The 19,525-nt window shown below is 40.3% G+C and overlaps 1 protein-coding gene and 4 non-coding genes across 6 annotated transcripts; 3 read left to right on the forward strand and 2 right to left on the reverse strand.

Annotated features, from left to right (window-relative positions):
* Positions 1–5,703: 5,703 nt before the first annotated feature.
* Positions 5,704–5,837, forward strand: LOC124007571. Its single transcript, XR_006833952.1, has one exon. It is a non-coding gene; the product is annotated as a U8 small nucleolar RNA (small nucleolar RNA).
* Positions 5,838–6,195: 358 nt separating this feature from the next.
* trnas-gcu lies at positions 6,196–6,277 on the forward strand. The gene has a single exon. It is a non-coding gene; the product is annotated as a tRNA-Ser (tRNA).
* Positions 6,278–6,685: 408 nt separating this feature from the next.
* On the forward strand, positions 6,686–6,759 carry trnat-agu. The gene has a single exon. It is a non-coding gene; the product is annotated as a tRNA-Thr (tRNA).
* Positions 6,760–7,216: 457 nt separating this feature from the next.
* trnal-uag lies at positions 7,217–7,298 on the reverse strand. The gene has a single exon. It is a non-coding gene; the product is annotated as a tRNA-Leu (tRNA).
* A 233-nt stretch (positions 7,299–7,531) lies between these two features.
* LOC124007386 (extensin-like) lies at positions 7,532–19,239 on the reverse strand. 2 transcript variants are annotated; one of them, XM_046317890.1, is made up of 5 exons: positions 18,837–19,239; positions 10,815–10,872; positions 10,531–10,563; positions 8,761–8,918; positions 7,532–8,570 (listed from the first exon to the last, which is right to left on the reverse strand). In XM_046317890.1, exons 2-5 carry the CDS (start codon positions 10,861–10,863, stop codon positions 7,872–7,874), a joined length of 939 nt encoding a protein of 312 aa, XP_046173846.1. In that variant the 5' UTR covers positions 10,864–10,872; positions 18,837–19,239; the 3' UTR covers positions 7,532–7,871. The 2 variants fall into 2 exon arrangements, with proteins under 2 accessions (XP_046173846.1, XP_046173847.1); XM_046317891.1 differs by lacking the exon at positions 18,837–19,239 and having other exon boundaries at positions 10,815–14,455.
* Positions 19,240–19,525: the final 286 nt, after the last annotated feature.

Here is a 19,525-nt window from a genome sequence, read left to right on the forward strand (position 1 = left end):
CTGTATGCCAAACAGTAAATTCATTAACAGTTTCAAAATGTCTACATGCGTGTCACATTACTGAAGTGTGTTATCAAATTATGTGCAGCATGAGTGAGGAGCTAGCAGTTGCAACACAAAGGTTCCTCATGACAGGCTCGTTAGAAATGAGTGGCGCCGGCTGTACCTTGCAGCAGTTTGACACGAGGCACCGTGCTCTCGCGCTGTAAAAGGGACATCGGCTTCACTGATAGTCAGTTGATAGACTAGCGAAGGGCTACCAAAAAGATCAACTCGACAGATTATCGGTCGTTCTCTATTTGGCTCTCATTCAAATGACCTCCAATGTTGTATTTAAAAAAAATCTTGTTCACTCTCTTAAACTAAATACCATGACTGTTTTCTCATTCGCTGGGAATGTTGTTTGGAAAGTCTGATACAATATAATTTGGTTGATATCGTTATCAACCTGCATAACCCTTAAAAATATAAACGTTAATGTGCAGGGTGTGCTATTAGTGGTTCCTTTTTTGTTGTTGCAAAAAAGCATTTATTTTAGCTAAAATTGTAGTGGGTAGTTCCAGTAGCAGTATTCATGTTGTCAACAGTAACTGTGATGAAAGATATTAGTCAACAACCTATTTTTCCTGAGGAAAACTAATGACAATAACGAGACCAGATGCCATGAAAGAAACGATAACTATAACAATTTATTTTCATTTTTGTTTGACGAAAATGTAACAAGATGAGAAATCCACATGAGACTAATGGACATTCAATTTGACATGAAGCTCCTTTTAATCTGTTTTGTCCAATCATAAATGCATGCCTTTGCAGAATATTTTGTGCAATCTTGTCATTGGTGGGTAAAATGCCCTTCAATTGTGCAAACGGTCACATCAGTCAATCCTCTCTCTCTTTTGAATTGATATGCGCAGCCAGGAAACGTCAATTGTAATTTACCAAAATAAGAAACAATCATGTTTTTGATCGTCTTTGTTTTCATATAGGCCAATTTAGCTCTAATCACATCAGAAGCTCTATTTGCCATGTCCGCTGTTATTCATTTATCTATGTTGCTGCTCTCGTGATCCATATAAATGTGAGTTGCGGTTGTTTTTCTTTGTTCAATTGGAAAAACGAATGCTATTTGCTGAATACTAGTAGTGAAAGCACTGTTATTTACAATACTCCGGGGGATATGATGGGGAGACAATCAGAGCTGTAAATTGTTTAACCTGCAGCCAATGCTATATAGCCTATACATGGTTAATTATGGCTGGCATTGGTTCAAATCTGCCATAATAACAATGTTACCAGCTAAGGTATACGAGGGGATGGTAGGCCTAGTTGGACAAGGCTATCTGTGCACAAAATGGAAGATAAAGGTAAATATGATTTAATTGAAAGAAAATCCACAGACTATTATTTGACTATAATGACTGTGACTAAAACTAGACAAAACATGACCAGACTTTTAGTCGACTGATAATAAAAATGTTACGAAGGATGAAATTACTAAAATGTGACTAAGGCTTAAAGGTATTTTAAGACTAAATCTAAGACTAAAACTAAATATAAAATACTCAAGCTAATACTAAACTAATACTAAAACTAAATCTAAAATAGCTGCCACAATTAACAATATCCAGTAGTTTGCTAAACCGCTACATGGCAAAAAAGTCCACTGAACAAAAATATAAATGCAACACATAAAATGTTGCTCCCATGTTTCATGAGCTGATCCCAGAAATGTTCCATATGGACAAAAAGCTTATTTCATTCAAATGTTGTGCACAAATTTGTTTGCATCCCTGTTAGTGAGCATCTCTCCTTTGATAATTCATCCTCCTGACAGGCGTGGCATATCAAGAATCTGATGAAACAGCATGATCATTACACAAGTGCACCTTGTTCTAGTGAGAATAAAAAGCCACTCTAAAATGTTTATTTCACCTTTATTTAACCAGGTATGCAAGTTGAGAACAAGTTCTCATTTACAATTGCAACCTGGCCAAGATAAAGCAAAGCAGTTCGACACATACAACAACACAGAGTTACACATGGAGTAAAACAAACATACAGTCAATAATACAGTATAAATAAGTCTATATACGATGTGAGCAAATGAGGTGAGATAAAGGAGGTAAAGGCAAAAAAGGCCATGGTGGCAAAGTAAATACAATATAGCAAGTAAAACACTGGAATGGAAGATTTGCAGTGGAAGAATGTGCAAAGTAGAAATCAAATAATGGGGTGCAAAGGAGCTAAATAAATAAATAAATTAAATACAGTAGGGAAAGAGGTAGTTGTATGGGCTAAATTATAGGTGGGCTATGTACAGGTGCAGTAATCTGTGAGCTGCTCTGACAGTTGGTGCTTAAAGCTAGTGAGAGAGATAAGTGTTTCCAGTTTCAGAGATTTGTGTAGTTCGTTCCAGTCATTGGCAGCAGAGAACTGGAAGGAGAGGCGGCAAAGAAATAATTGGTTTTGGGGGTGACTAGAGAGATATACCCGCTGGAGCGTGTGCTACAGGTGGGAGATGCTATGGTGACCAGCGAGCTGAGATAAGGGGGGACTTTACCTAGCAGGGTCTTGTAGATGACATGGAGCCAGTGGATTTGGCGATGAGTATGAAGCGAGGGCCAGCCAACGAGAGAGTACAGGTTGCAATGGTGGGTAGTATATGGGGCTTTGGTGACAAAACGGATTGCACTGTGATAGACTGCTTCCAATTTGTTGAGTAGGGTATTGGAGGCTATTTTGTAAATGACATCGCCAAAGTCGAGGATTGGTAGGATGGTCAGTTTTACAAGGGTATGTTTGGCAGCATGAGTGAAGGATGCTTTGTTGCGAAATAGGAAGCCAATTCTAGATTTAACTTTGGATTGGAGATGTTTGATATGGGTCTGGAAGGAGAGTTTACAGTCTAACCAGACACCTAAGTATTTGTAGATGTCCACGTATTCTAAGTCAGAGCCATCCAGAGTAGTGATGTTGGACAGGCGGGCAGGTGCAGGTAGCGATCGGTTGAAGAGCATGCATTTAGTTTTACTTGTATTTAAGAGCAATTGGAGGTCACTGAAGGAGAGTTGTATGGCATTGAAGCTTGCCTGGAGGGTTGTTAACACAGTGTCCAAAGAAGGGCCAGAAGTCTACAGAATGGAGTCGTCTGCGTAGAGCTGGATCAGAGACTCACCAGCAGCAAGAGCGACCTCATTGATGTATACAGAGAAGAGAGTCGGTCCAAGAATTGAACCCTGTGGCACCCCCATAGAGACTGCCAGAGGTCCGGACAGCAGACCCTCCTATTTGACACACTGAACTCTATCAGAGAAGTAGTTGGTGAACCAGGCGAGGCAATCATTTGAGAAACCAAGGCTGTCGAGTCTGCCGATGAGGATGTGGTAATTGACAGAGTCGAAAGCCTTGGCCAGATCAATGAATATGGCTGCACAAAATGTGTAGTTTTGTCACACAACACAATGCCACATATGGCTCAAGTTTTGAGGGAGCGTGAAATTGGTAGGCTGACTGCAGGAATGTCCACCAAAGCTGATGCCAGATAATTACATGTTAATTTCTCTACCATAAGCCAACTCAAATGCTGTTTTAGAGAATTTGGCAGTACGTCCAACCGGCCTCACAACCGCAGACCACATGTGACCACGCCAGCCAAAGATTACATTTACATTTAAGTCATTTAGCAGACGCTCTTATCCAGAGCGACTTACAAATTGGATCTCGCCTTCTTCACCAGCGTGATCGTCTGAGACCAGCCACCCAGACAGCTGATGAAACTGTGTTTCCAGATCATTTCTGCACAAACTGCTCATCATCCTCACCAGGGGTTTGACCTGCAGTTTTGAGTCATAACCAACTTCAGTGGGCAAATGCTCACCTTCGATGGCCACTGGCATGCTGAAGAAGTGTGCTCTTCATGGATGAATCCCGGTTTCAACTGTACCGTGCAGATGGCATCGTGTGGGGGCGAGAGGTAAGCTGATGTCAACAGAGTTCCCAATGGTGGTGGGGTTATGGTATGGGCAGGCATAAACTAGGGACAACAAACACAATTGTTTTATTTGGCAATTTCAATGCACAGAGATACAGTAATAGATCCTGAGGCCCATTGTTGTGCCATTCATCCGTCGCCTTCACCTCATGTTTTTTTAAAATATATTTTACCTTTATTTAACTAGGCAAGTCAGTTAAGAACAAATTTTTATTTTCAATGACGGCCTAGGAACAGTGGGTTAACTGCCTGTTCAGGGGCAGAATGACAGATTTGTACCTTGTCAGCTCAGGGGTTTGAACTTGCAACCTTCCGGTTACTAGTCCAACGCTGTAACCACTAGGCTACGCTGCCACCCCATGTCGCTAGGATGTGTACACAGTTCCTGGAAGCTGAAAATGTCCCAGTTCTTCCATGGCCTGCATACTCACCATACATGTCACCAATTGAGCATGTTTGGGATGCTCTGGATTGACATGCATGACAGCGTGTTCCATTTCCCGCCAATATCCAGCAACTTTGCACAGCCATTGAACATCTATACAAAGGAGATGTGTCGCGCTGCATAAGGTGGTCACACCAGATACTAACTGGTTTTCTGATCCACGCCCCTACCTTTTTTATTTGTTATAGGTATCTGTGACCAACATACTTATATCTGTATTCCCAGTCATGTGAAATCCATAGATTAGGGCCTAATTTATTTATTTCAATTGACTGATTTCCTTATATGAACTGTAACTCTGTAATATCTTTGAAATTGTTGCATGTTGCGTGTGTATTTTTGTTCACTGTAATTAACTACTGAAAACACTGCAAAGATTTGAATTTAGTTAAACTACCATCAAGCCACTGCAAAATGTAGCTGAATTATTAGTTGAATTATATGTAGTGGCACTACTCCCCAAGTATGTGTAGTGTAATACCTAATGCGGCATGGTGACAGGGAGTGATATAGGCTAGGAGCAGATAGGAATTAAAACATGAAGGAAAACATTATCTGTAACTTTAATTCAACAGTAAATTCATATTGAAATACACTGGCTGCTGCTAAAACTGCTTTCTGGGTCCAACTGTTGAATCTGTTTTCGAAGTGTGTTTCTTTCGGTCACTGTCACGATAAGCAAAGTGCAAAATTCATTTCCATGGGAGCACAGTCTTGCGAGTTTGATGTTGTGTTTGTACATTTCTGCTGCGTACAGCATCAGAGCACCTTTGCCATCACCAGTTAACGGGATCAGTGCTGGAGTAGCAGTCTCGCGAGAGCTAATTTATTTCGTGTTTTATATTTTGTATTTATTCAGCGAAATAGCACAGTTTTCGCGAGACGAAGTTCCCCGCATAAGGTTTGCTTGTAGAAATAAATGGTTGTACTTTATATGATAGAACAAATGTTACATTTAAAAAAACAAATAAACGAATTTGAGTAAGCACCAATAGGAAGGCTGGTGGTGCTGAGATTATGCTAATATTCGCCGCAAAGTATTCTCATCAAATAAGCAGAGGATCTTGACGTTTCATGACATGTGCGTATATATAACGATAGGCATACAAAATATCAACAAAATATCAACTTTTGGATGGTGCTGACGTGGACTTAAAATTAGAACTATATCAGTATCGTCTAAAAAAAATGTTTTAACCTTGTAACCATGACCTAAAATGACTTGCCACGCATACTTGACCATCGCTGCCGTGTTCTCAATCTATCGTCAGTGAGGTATATCCTTACCTGTTACTTCAGAAATGAAGTATCAGAACATGATGAATGGACATAGATGAGAAATGATTATTCTCACCTGGTCCTCGGAGAAACGCAACACTCCGAGGATCCTATTCTGATTAATTGACGACGTACGATGTTTTGTTAAATGAAAGTCACAAGTTCTGAAAGGGTTGTTATTTTTCTCAATGGTTTGTAATAAATTAATACAAAACGCAAAGTGCCCGGTACATCTAGCCAATTTTAGGGAACTGATTTGAAAACTTGATGACTTCCGCCCATGCACACATATAAGATTCCCTAAAAATACGCCATTTCGAAAAGGCTAGTGACATTTTTGTAGCAGGTTGTAATTTACGCAGCAGGTTTGGATAATTAAGTTATGGGAAATAGTATTGACATCTCAAATTCGTTAGAAGGCAAAAAATAATGTCATTTGTGAGGTATTCATAAACAATATACAATAAATGTATGTGGTGACGAGGTGGCCGAGTGGTTAAGGCGATGGACTGCTAATCCATTGTGCTCTGCACGCGTGGGTTCGAATCCCATCCTCGTCGGTGGAAGAGATTTTGTCGTGGATGTGAGATCTGGAATTGAAGTTTGTTTTCGTTTCACATTGCATTGTTAATGTTACGTATAGCTCGATTTCTAAACGAGTATTTAGGGAAATTAAATTCATGTTGATTTTTGCAAACAGTGCGGTGATTACCTCTATCGACATGCAATGTAATTCAATGTAGGCCTCTCAAAACCTTTATAAATCAGGTACATTTTCTATATTTGACTACGGCAGTTACAAGACTGGGTCATAGCGATACAATTGAAATGCAGACGGCTACTTTATTTCGTGACCTGTAATAAATAACATTATATTAATAAATATAGACTGAATTACGCTATAACGTCGTAAAAGTTAAATAGATGGACAGCGTACAAAAAACATTTCGCTTCATTTTGTTACCAGTGGTGCCGTGGCTTAGTTGGTTAAAGCGCCTGTCTAGTAAACAGGAGATCCTGAGTTCGAATCTCAGCGGTGCCTTTTACAACAGAATGTTGCTGGATTTGTCATTTTTAAGTGCTTTGAATTATACAGTAGCTATATTCCTACAGTCGCTGTTATATGTAATTCCACCATGTTTACATGTTACTGAACGAACAAACTCTCACAGAATTAGATGTTCATCTATGATTTTTAAACGTCAAATTTCGAAGTGTATAAGGTTAAATTTAGGCACTAACTCCGGATTTTTAAGGTTTAGTTTAGGCATTAACTCTGAATGGGTAAGGGTTAAGATTTAGGTTTAAAACAAAAATATAAAAAAACGACTTTCTGTCACTGGATTCAAACATACAACCGGAAACAGCAGCTTACCCCAGCAAAAACAAGACCTACTCAAAATAACACACTGCAAACCCCAATCTCCCGACGTCCTCGGACATGTAATGGCGGTCGAATAATTATTTGAATCACGGGTGACCTGGCCTAAAAACTCAAATGGCAGCGGTGGGATTCGAACCCACGCCTCCTGAGAGACTGGAGCCTAAATCCAGCGCCTTAGACCGCTCGGCCACGCTACCTTACAGAAACTCAGGAGAAATGTTTTTCAAAACAGAAGTGATAGTCAGCTAGCTAATCATTTTTGTGTTGCTTCATGGTCCCTTATTACATACTCACTGGCACACACATACTGTACGTCGTCCTGCTAATTACTCTAGCTAGCATTAGTTTGTAGAAACAGCATCCAAATCTAACAAAATGCACACAAAAAAGTAGTGCTATTCCCTACACATTTTAAATCTACAAAACAGACTGTCCCGATAGATCGTTTAATTTATAGTTTCAGTTCTCACCGCTGGAGGGCGACCTTTTACCAAAAACGATTTCAAATGGGACGTGACACTTGATTTTTGTTAATATTAATTGATAACAGACACACACGTTGAATACAATATATTATAAGTCCGTTGTCTGTACAACTCAAAACAATATTATCTGATGGAACTGAGAAAGGTCATACATGTGGGGAAATTGTTGTGTTTGTGTACAATTGTGTTTATGATTTTGCTCACAGTCCGACCTAAATGACCTTCTGTTGTATTGCAGTACTAATGTGTTATGCTTGTACTTAGATAAACAAAACAAAAAACTGTCTACTGGGGGTCAGGTGCTGGGTCGGAATAGTGGTAAGGGTCAAAAAAGTCACGTCCCCAATCATAAGGGTCAGAAGGTGCTACTGTCTCCTCGGTGGCCATTTCTTCCTCCTCCTCCTCCTCCTCCTCCTCAACAGGGGCCACCACAACAAGTGGGAAAGTAGGGGGTGGTGGTGGCTCAGTCACCTGGACAGAGCGAGGTGGGTGATCGATCAGGCAGTCAGGGTCCCAGTAAGGGTCGCAGTCATACTCCATCCCTTTAATGACAATGGGAGAAGCAGGTGGGAGAGACTTCTTAGGAGGGGGTGGAGGTGGGGGAGGTGATTCAACAGCTGGCTCCGTAGGTCCGGCAGCGGCTATGACCACCTTGCCGGTTTGGGGTTTGCAGGTAGGGTTGTAGCGTGGGTCACAGAGGACTGGGATGGCCCCTGTAGGCAGGTAAACGATGTGAGCTTTACAGAGGGGATCTTTGGGGTTACACAGATAAATGACATCAGCCTCAGTTAGAGAAAGTGATGCTGGTGTAGTAGGAGGGGGCTGAGTGGTAGGAAGCACTGTGGTGGTGGTAGGAGCTGCGGTGGTAGGTGGAGGGGTTATCACACCCAGGGCATTCTGGTAGCTGGAGGCATCTGGCCCATAGACCTGCTCTAGGTGACGCATCTGCTGATACAGTATCCTGATCTTGTCAATCTCATACAGCTGGGAGAAATGGAGAGAGAGAGATCCACACAGGATTTGAGAATGAGAGGGAGGGAAAGAGAAAATAAGTAATCAGATTGGTTGAGGGATGGAAAGATGACAAGAACCTGAATTAAATATGGTTTAAGATTCATTATAATGCTGCAATAAAATAAAAATAAATCTCTCATGATGTGATCCCTTTACTCACTCCTTCAATATGGCCTATGCTGTTGTAGAATTTGTAGTAGGACTGGAAATCAGGCGTGCCGCGGTGCCACTTGGGGTCCGGGTTGACGTTCCGTTTGGAGCGTGACTGAGACAGGAAGCCATGAGCCTTGTCAGAGTCTATGCTGACCTCCCCTACAGCTGCATTTAATGACAGGAATCATGGTGGGAGAGAGGGTGGATGGAGACAAAACATTTAAGCAAAATAATTAGAAAACCTCTTTCTTTCTCACACGCGTGAACAATCTCTCTCTCACACACACACACACACACACACACACACACACACACACACACACACACACACACACACACACACACACACACACACACACACACACACACACACACACACACCAAAGAGTAGGCTACCCAGTAAAACAAGCATGTGCCGATGTTGTATTTTCTAATATTAGGGTCATTCCACGAAATAAGGGCCTTTTGCATCCCCTAGATATTTTAAGTAGAAAAATATATTGAATTTTAAACACCTGCTATATTAAATTAAGTGCATTTTAATATAGACCACATGGAGAATTCAATAAATCTGATTTTGAAAACGAAAAAGCATTTAGCATTTGTCCTTCTATCAAACCTGTGTTACTTCTAGGAAGATTTTAACCAATTTAATCCCCAACGTTTCACCATCTTTGTAAAGCCCTAGTTAGTTTTTTGCTTTGACAAAGTTATTTCTGAAGATTAGTTTTTATTTCATATGATTAGTGTTCATTTACGTTTTTCCCTCATTTTAAGGTCAACCCTGTTTTGTGAACTGAACTCTCGTTTTATTATGGTGAAACATTTTCTTATTTTTTCAAAAGAAACTTTGAACATCTAATAGTCAAATCATAGTGTAAATGCAGGTGAGCCGTTTTGGCCATTTTTTGGTGTTTTGTGGTGGAAAACTGAGGGTGTCAAGCTTAACACATCAACCCTGTTACCCATAGATAGACATGCCAACACATCAACCCTGTTACCCATAGATAGACATGCTAACACATCAACCCTGTTACCCATAGATAGACATGCTAACACATCAACCCTGTTACCCATATAGACATGCTAACACATCAACCCTGTTACCCATAGATAGACAGGCTAACACATCAACCCTGTTACCCATAGATAGACATGCTAACACATCAACCCTGTTACCCATAGATAGACAGGCTAACACATCAACCCTGTTACCCATAGATAGACATGCTAACACATCAACCCTGTTACCCATAGATAGACAGGCTAACACATCAACCCTGTTACCAATAGATAGACATGCTAACACATCAACCCTGTTACCCATAGATAGACAGGCTAACACATCAACCCTGTTACCCATAGATAGACATGCTAACACATCAACCCTGTTACCCATAGATAGACAGGCTAACACATCAACCCTGTTACCCATAGATAGACAGGCTAACACATCAACCCTGTTACCCATAGATAGACAGGCTAACACATCAACCCTGTTACCCATAGATAGACATGCTAACACATCAACCCTGTTACCCATAGATAGACATGCTAGAAATGTTTTCACAATTTCATTTTTTTTGTGCAGTTTGCAGTCAATGGTTACTTTATTTAGCACTTAAAAGGCACTAAGTCTTTCAACCGTTTGAGATGGGAAAATGTGTTTTTTTATTAAGTTGAATATGTGCTCATTATGACAGAACGTTCCAATCAAAAGTTTTTTGACCAAGTTACACTTCTCAAAATGCACACAATTGGTGGAACGACTCATTACTTCTAGCCTTCAGAGGTGTAGCATCCAGCAAACCTGCAGGGAGGGATCAGGGGTAGAGGAAACAAACAGGGTCAGAGGAGAGGCGGCTTTTGCTCTGGAAATATCTGCACTCAGAACTTTATGAAAACAATATAACATTTTTCTATTTCATAAAAATCTCTTTGCATTTTCACTTGCATCGACTGAAAGAATCTTACTTTTGCAATAGAAAGATAATACCCCATTCTATAGGCTATATTTAGTTGCCATCTAGGCATAAATGTTGGTTTAATGTGGAAACAGACCTGGCAGTAGGCAGCATAGTGTCCCCGTCAGGAGAACCTGAACAATCATCCTTGCGCGCTGGAGAACACACAGGAAGAAGCATGACTGGCGTAAAATATAGCTTGAATTCTGTTTTGATTATAGAACACACCAACATGCTCAACCAGTAGAGTTGTACTGGCATACAGACCAGCTGCATGTGCCAGGATGATCAGAGATGAACTGACAATTCACAATGCTCCAGTTCCTCTCATATTTGAAACTACGTCAACATTAGCCTGTACTACCTGCATAAAATAATAGCTAATCTAGATGACTTCACAACAAGATTTTAATTTACCCCATGAATCACTTCAATCATCATTGTTGTTCTTATAACAGATTAATGACATTACACAGGAGCCTAAACTGGAATATAAAGATTTTCCCACTTCACTACAGAAAAGGCTGTTTTAGGTACGCAATCAACCTTTCCCAATAATGATAAATATATGAATTGAATTAGCCTAGCCAGGCCTCTTGACCACCCTAATGATCAAAGTATATATCATATTAAGTACATCATCTGCAAATCATATTCTTACTTACCTGTACTTGGATCTCTTCACAGTCTAGTCTCAGCCAGACAACTTTACAGTTCATAAATACTGTACTCAACACCACTCATAATTTGGGTGCTTTCCATTGGCTATTGACCCCAAGTAACTCCACCCCTTGCACCTCCACCACCATTTTCTTCTTGATATGTGGAAATTATTAAAGCGCTCATTAATCGCTATTATAAGTGCGTACACAAGGGTAATAAAGGCAAACTTCAAATGAAATCCAACGCGCTGTACAATGGTGACATCCAGGCCCCCGTGGAGGGCTGAAAACGTGCACGGGGAGGCAGGGTTCCTTGATGTTATGGCCCCACTCCAGCAGCATATGGTCCTGTTAGAAATACTCAGACGAAGATCTCAACTCACAAATACATTGTAGGCCACCACCTTATGTCATATCACTACCAGTCCGGTACAGCATGAACCTCATCACCTGACGCATGCATGTAGGTCAAAATTTTGTTCATACATTTCCCAATACAGAATACTTTCCCAAGTTTTTCAAAAAGGTCGAATACAGCCATTTTTTTATCTCAATATCAAATCATTTCTGGGTAAGAATTAAGTATCTTACTGTGATTCTTTTGGACCATTTTAATTTAAAACAAACAAAGACAGCTTCTTAGCAAGCAATTTCTCAAGCAGGAATTTTGCTAGGACTGTCAGGGAGCGTTCTGAGTGGGGAGGGGGCAACGGAAAATTAGCTGTTATTAGCAGAGAGGGTTGGAACCATCTTTCTTATTAGTCTATTAACTAATTTGCCGCATGGTGATGTCACCATGGAAGGCCAAAACTCCCTTCCACCATGACATTTCAGACAGTCTTTTCAAACAGCTCAAACAACAGGGATTTACCATTATTTTCACAATTTCACATATTATTGCAACCTCATAATATGACAATATATATAACACACAATACAATCGTGTTTTTGACTGCACTGGGCCTTTAAGCTCGGTTCAGATGTGTGTTGGACTCGGAAGGGGGTAATACAAAACAGCTATTTTCCCGACGAAACCTGGTTGAACGACAAAAGTAACCCCTTTTCACAAAACAGATGGAGTTTTCCGTTTTAACTTCTGTTACTTGGCAAATTAAACATTTGGTTGTGGGTGTACGGTTGACTTCTGTTTCAGTAAATACTGCTTAAAAAGTATATCAAAACCGCTCTTTACCACCTTGTTACTAGAAATGACAACACCTGCGTTTCTTTGATGGTCAAGTAAATATTTAAGACCGGCTAAAAGTACATTGAACATAACCACATAGCACCCATATATGTCATCAGTAACAGTTTGCACCGTCAGACATTCAAATTCTATGGCTCTAGGTTACGTTTCTTTTTTACTCTTGCTTTGGGGAATTTAGCCAGAACACCGGGGTTCACACCCTTACTCTTACGATAAGTGCCATGGGCTCTTTAGTGACCACAGAGAGTCAGGACATCTGTTTAACCTCCCATCCGAAAGACAGCACCCTACACAGGGCAATGTCCCCAATCACTGCCCTGGGGCATTGGTAGAAATTAGTCTACATGAGAGAAATGAGCATAGAAGGACACACACACACACACACACACACAGCAAGCTTCTGTCAAATTGCTGTCAGAGATTACATTGCGCTACTTTACGATCACCCTGAGGGAGACAAATATCACAGAAAAACGTTGTACCTCTGTGATCTTTAAGGAAAATACAGGTACCTTGTCATCATGTTCTCCACCGGGAATTAAGAAAGCACAGTGAATCACTACCCTTCATAAACCAGACAGGCGCTGTGGCAAGGGGCCTCCTTGTTTACATCTTTACTTTGATAACACAGTCACTACAATCTAAAACACATTAAATTAGTATTAGGCCTATTTGTAAACCTATAGAAATTATTCTTAAAAAATGTATTTTTACATGAATGGAAAAGCGGGACTGAGGGGTGGCAATATGTCAGTAAGGGACTTCATCTGGGTTGTAGTCGTGGCAGAGGCCCCCTGAACAGGCAAGAGAGGCACTTTAAGGAGGCGGAGGCGTTTCAAAGAGGTGCTTAAAACAGGTGTGGGGGGGTGGGGTAGGAATCTGAGATATGCACTGAAACAGTGGGGAGACCCTGACAAGAAACATTCTCACCATAATAATCATATACATTATCCTGTAATGATACAGCAGAGGATTATAAACCACTTTCATGGCCAACCTGTCCTAACCAGTATATCCCCCACCCCCTTCAAAAAACAAACATTCCAAGGAAATGTTTGGGGCGTACATTAAGACAACATACTACCATTATATGGCAGACAGTGGAGATGACTAATATATACTTTTGTGATAATACTGTTAAAAGGTAGTCTTTTCAAGTCGTGTGTCTTTGATACCTCTACAATGCTTCACATTAGGGATAAAACACTGTGGTCAATAGTATTTGGGGTTTTAGGCTGGGTATCTGTAAAGCACTTTGTGACTGCTGATGTATTTTATAAAGCCATTAAAAAAAAACATTTGATTGATAGATATAAACATCAATGTGGAATGAAGTTCAAGATATGTTATTCGTCACTGGCCTTACAAGTTGGGATGTTGTAGCAAGGAGACTGCCATCCTCCTCAAGATCAAGGGAATCGATTGGTATTGCGAAAACTTTGGTTAGTTGTCAACGTAATAATAAGTGCTACTTTGATTTACGAGTCAACATTCAAAGCTGTATTATTATAAAATACCTTCCAGCTACAGTCGAGTTCACGTCATACTTCGACAACACCTGGGGTGGTAAACTACAACTAGACAGAGTCTCAATGCAAGATGGATAGGGTCTGAACAAACACTTTATTTATCACTTCTTCATCCAAACATACACTTCACATTTCTAATACCTTGTGTGGTGTTTGTCATGTGATCTTACGGTCTTCCACTAAACTCTTATCTGTACGAGTTTATGGGCCTGTTTGCGCTGTCCCTTCCCATGTTTGTCACATGCTTCGTAAACAACAGCTGTAGTTCCGCTCCAGTGGTCGCGCTCTGCCAGTGCTGTCAGACCGAGACAAGTGCAATGCCCCTTAAGATTGCTGGCAATTGCCCACGACTCCGCCTCTCAACACAAGCTAGTCTTAGTGGCCCCATTTAGAATGTAAAACCACATAGAAGCATAGTTAGAAGCATAGCACATGATCAGCAACTAGTTGCACTAAATTCCAACAAATTAGACAAAACAGAAATGACTGCTGGGATGTTCACACTAGAGATCCCTGGCAATGTTATTTGCGGCAACTGTGACCAAGGAATTCTTACCCTCTGGTGGTACTGGCTGAGTGGTGCACCTTATGAGTCGGAAAAGGCTGGTTTTGCAGTAGGTCTGATGAGTTTATCTACTTGCACAAACAGCACTTTGGACACCAAGGGGCATAATGAACTAGTTCAATGGATGCAATCATTTCCCGAAAATATGTCATTGGGCAAATAGAATGAAGTAGACTTCTTGTTGGATGACCACGTCAGAGTTTAGCAGATAGGACGTCTGCTTTGTGACAGAAGTGCTCACATTGCGGTAGGTATAGGGAATAACCATTACCTGCACTGTAAGCACTTTATTACACAGTAGACAAGCTTCCCACAAAGCACCAGCACAGAACATTCTCAGTAAACCTTGTGAAGCATCAGGGGTATCCACACATTCATTCAATTAAATGTAATGTAATTAGGGGGTGAAGTGTTAAAAAGATGAAAGGAAATGTTTTATGTATAGACTCTTCCAATTTTCCACAGTCCACAACACTTACGGATGGTCAATTTGAACCAATCCTAGGAATCTGAAACCAGGCATCGAGTTGGCAGATACAGTTCCTTCAGAAAGTATTCACTCACAACCCTTGACTTTTTCCACGTATTGTGGAAAACGTATTGTTGTGAATTTAATATGGATAAAATTGAGATTTTCTTGTCACTGGCCTACTAATGTCAACGTGGAATTATGTTTTTTGAAATGTCTTGAGTGAATAAGTATTGAACCCCTTTGTTATGGCAAGCCGACATACATTCAGGAGTAGAAATGTGCTTACTTCTTAGGGATAGGGGGCAGTATTTTCACGTCTGAATGAAAAGCCCAAAGTAAAGTGCCTGTTTATAGGTAACTTATTAGACCCTTTGTAGTCAAGTTGGGTGAGTTGGAACCGGTGTATTTCTGAATCAAACGCTCTAAATAAATTGACCTTTTGGGGATATAAAGAAGGAATTTATCGAACAAAACGACCATTCATTGTGTCACTGAGACATTTGGGATTACAAAAAGAAGATATTCAAAAGGTAAGGCATTTATTATATCATTATTTCTGACTTTTGTGTCACACCAGCCTGGTTGAAAATTATTTTCATGTGTTTGTTTGCGGGGCACTGTCGTCAGATAATCGCATGGTGTGCTTTCGCCATAAAGCCTTTTTGAAATCTGACACAGCGGCCGGATTAACAAGAAGTTAAGCTATATTTTGATGTATTACACTTATATTTTCATGAATGTTGAATATTAATATTTCTGTAGTTTGAATTTGGTGCTCTGAAATTTCACCGGATGTTGTCAAATCTATCCCGCTAACAGGATTGGCGCGTTAAGGGACCACTAAGAGGTTTTAACAAGTCACTCAATAAGTTGCATGATAGTGTTTAATAAGTATTGTGGAGTACAATAAATATTGTTTAACATGATTTTTGAATGTCTACCTCATCTCTGTACCCCACATACAGATAATTGTAAGGTCCTTCAGTCGAGCAGTGATTTTCAAACACAGAATCAACCACAAAGACTAGGGAGGTTTTCCAATGCCTCGCAAAGAAGGGCACCGATTGGTAGATGGGTAAAAAAAGATAAAAGCCTACATTCAATATCCCTTTGAGCGTTGTTTAGTTATTAATTACAGTTTGGATGGTGTATCAATACACCCAGTCACTACAAAGATACAGGCGTCCTTCCTTTAGTTGCCAGAGAGGAAGAAAACCATTCAAGGATTTCACCACGAGGCGAATGGTGCCTTTAAAGAGGAACTGAAAGTGTTTTAACTACATTTCAGAAATAAAACAAAACAGACAATCATAATACCAGTAAACAATATCCAATTCCCAGTTGATGCTACAAAACCAACTTCATAAGAGGTTTTAAAAATACATTATATTTGACTAAAAATTCCATGACGTAGAGTAGGGCACTGTTGGAAGAATAGATGGATGCAGTTCAATGCATGATTAATATAATTCACCAATACATTCCTTGGTAGTCCCAAAAATATTGATGTCGGGTTGTAAATCACAGCTGGCCTGATACATTGTTTGCTGCCTTCACCTATTTGGGATGCACGGTTTCAATGACTTAATATTTTGGACAAAAACGGAGAAATGTAACAAAGCTTGGGATTGTCAATACAATGAATCTAGCAAAGGGAATGATCACAAGTCATTCATGTGGCTAATAGGCTAGCATATATATTTATGTATCTATTTATTTAGCAAGCTCAACACACAGAGCCTAACTTTAGCTAGCATAGCACCACGTATCGTCGGCATATTCAACAGCGTTTAAGAAATATTTTACCTTCAATAGGGTTGTGATCTTGTGATCAAGCCATCAATGTTTTGTGATTTTTGATGTCATAAATGTCAGTGGAAATAACATTACTACTATAAGCTTTTTTAAAAATTGGCATATGGTCCCCAGTTATTGGCCACCTTAATATTTTGTTCAATTCCAAGATACAGTGAGGCAAAAAAGTATTTAGTCAGCCACCAATTGTGCAAGTTCTCCCACTTAAAAAGATGAGAGGCCTGTAATTTTCATCATAGGTACACTTCAACTATGACAGACAAAATGTGGAAAACAATCAAGGGGTGTGAATACTGTCTGAAAGCACTGTATGTCCCACAGATTGAAATAGACTGCTCCAGGCCAGGTGCAGGTACTGGGGAAATAATATTGTATCCACAACATTGGGCATGTTTAGGTCTGAATAGACAGGAAAACACAGGAAAATAATTTTTCTAACTGCACTGGGCCTTTAAAGTGCATTGAATTTGGTTTGACACAGGTAGATTAAGTATCGTCACTTACAGTGGGACAAAATAGTATTTAGTCAGCCACCAATTGTGCAAGTTCTCCCACTTAAAAAGATGAGAGAGGCCAGACAGTCTGCTTGGAGTTCGCCAAAAGTCACCTAAAGGACTATCAGACCATAAGAATCAAGATTCTCTGGTCTGATGAAAGCAAGATTGAACTATTAGACCTGAATGCCAAGTGTCACGTCTGGAGGAAACCTGGAACCATTCCTACGGTGTGGCATGCTGGTGGCAGCATCATGCTGTGGGGATGTTTTTTGGCGGCAGGGACTGGGAGACTAGTCAGGATCGAGGGAAAGATGCAAAGTAAAGTACAGAGAGATCCTTGATGAAAACCTGCTCCAGAGCACTCAGGACTTCAGACTGGGGCGAAGGTTTACCTTCCAACAGGACAACAAGCCTAAGCACACAGCCAAGACAACGCAGGAGTGACTTCGGGACAAAGTAGAAAGGGTAGAAGTAATCCTTCTACCCCCCCCTAAAATATTTAGATGCACTATTGTAAAGTGGCTGTTCCACTGGATGTCATAAGGTGAATGCACCAATTTGTAAGTCGCTCTGGATAAGAGCGTCTGCTAAATGACTTAAATGTAATGTAATTGTAATGAATAGCATTTAATGAGACCACAATCTCAAAGAACCTTAATAATGCAACATTCATTGTAAAAAAATGTTGTAGCCATGACCCTGAATTGAACTAATTGGGGTGGGGAGTTGGTTAGAGGTTGATTGTAAAACAAGCGTTTCACACACGTGACCATCCCCTCCTTCTCGCATATATCTACCTGACATATAGTAATAAATGTATGCGCTATGCAACCTTATTAGAGCGCCAGTATATATATATTTCAGAAAAGCAAGCTGGTTTCGAATAAATAGGTTTCAGTGAGCAGTCAATTATTTGCCAACACACTGTGAAAGGACACTTCTAAAATTAGGTAATAGATTACACATGACAGATAAAACAATATAGCTAGCGTTAGGTAATTTTTGCTAGATTAAATCAACCTGGTGATGCACTTTCAGACCTAAACAAACGTTGGGATTATTGAGATTTGTCCTTACAAATTCAGCTAACATTTGTGCCACTTTCTTCGGGGGTAGCTATTTAACGTTACTACCCTCCTAGCTCAGAGATCCCTTTGTTGTGTAGCTAGCTAGCTAACGTTAGCAAGGTGGATAGTGGCGCGTTTAGGTTTACACGTCTGATACAACCAAGTTGTGGACAAGTTCCATAGCTCACATTGCCTAAAGACTTGAGCGTGCAAACAATTTAGTTTGATGGTCAAAGCAACATCGAGGCAACAAAAACAATCGAAAATAGGCGCGCATGCCAAACCAAAAACAATTCGTTACTAACCTTTAACTTGACTTAAAAACGCAGACTTTTTGTCGCCGTTTGTGCGGCTCACTTCTTACAAGCCCAAATTCCACGTTCTTCACAGAACCATTCACACAATCGCTCCAACAGCCGCTGTTTTGGTAAACAAAGAAGCACATGGCTTCACAACCATTGCGATGTTCTTATTTTCTTCCGCTCATCAAATAGCTAGTACCTGCACTCTAAATGTTTTTGACCTTTCAGACATCTCAAAACATGTTGCTCTAGTGAAACTTCCATACGTTATCAACGAAACAATACATTTTTACTTGCAAAAATATGAAAGTCTTCAACATGCTTTTTCCATGTTGCAAAACAGGAATGTATTCATTACTCAGATTCCGTTGCAAAACGTTTGGCAACAGAAACCGTTTACTTCAAACGGAAACGATAGCTTATATTGGGTCAAATGCAGGTAAACCCCTCCCGGTTCCGTTCGACGTTGTTTGCTTCCGTTTGGTTCCTAAAGTAAATGGTATAATGTTTCCGTTGCAAAACCAACAGATAAAACGTTTCGCAACATAATTAGCGTGATGAATTACACCCCAGGGCGAGCAGTGAGTCGACCGCAGAGATCCCTGCCCGCGCGTACAGGATGGATCTTGAGGGGATTTGATTAATGTCACGGTGCACTTAATCGAACTTCCTCAGAGTGACGCATAGGGTTT

Source organism: Oncorhynchus gorbuscha, linkage group LG20 (assembly GCF_021184085.1).
Source record: "Oncorhynchus gorbuscha isolate QuinsamMale2020 ecotype Even-year linkage group LG20, OgorEven_v1.0, whole genome shotgun sequence".
In the NCBI taxonomy this organism is placed as follows: Eukaryota; Metazoa; Chordata; class Actinopteri; order Salmoniformes; family Salmonidae; genus Oncorhynchus; species Oncorhynchus gorbuscha.

Bases quoted from the DNA above. Each gene is read 5' to 3' on its own strand.
- LOC124007386 (XM_046317890.1), bottom strand. From the start codon at position 10,863: ATGATTGTTCAGGTTCTCCTGACGGGGACACTATGCTGCCTACTGCCA. The intron at 10,564-10,814 runs GTCTGTTTCCAC...CCCTCCCTGCAG, and splicing joins ACTATGCTGCCTACTGCCAG to GTTTGCTGGATGCTACACCT. The intron at 8,571-8,760 runs GTGAGTAAAGGG...CATTTCTCCCAG, and splicing joins GCATAGGCCATATTGAAGGA to CTGTATGAGATTGACAAGAT.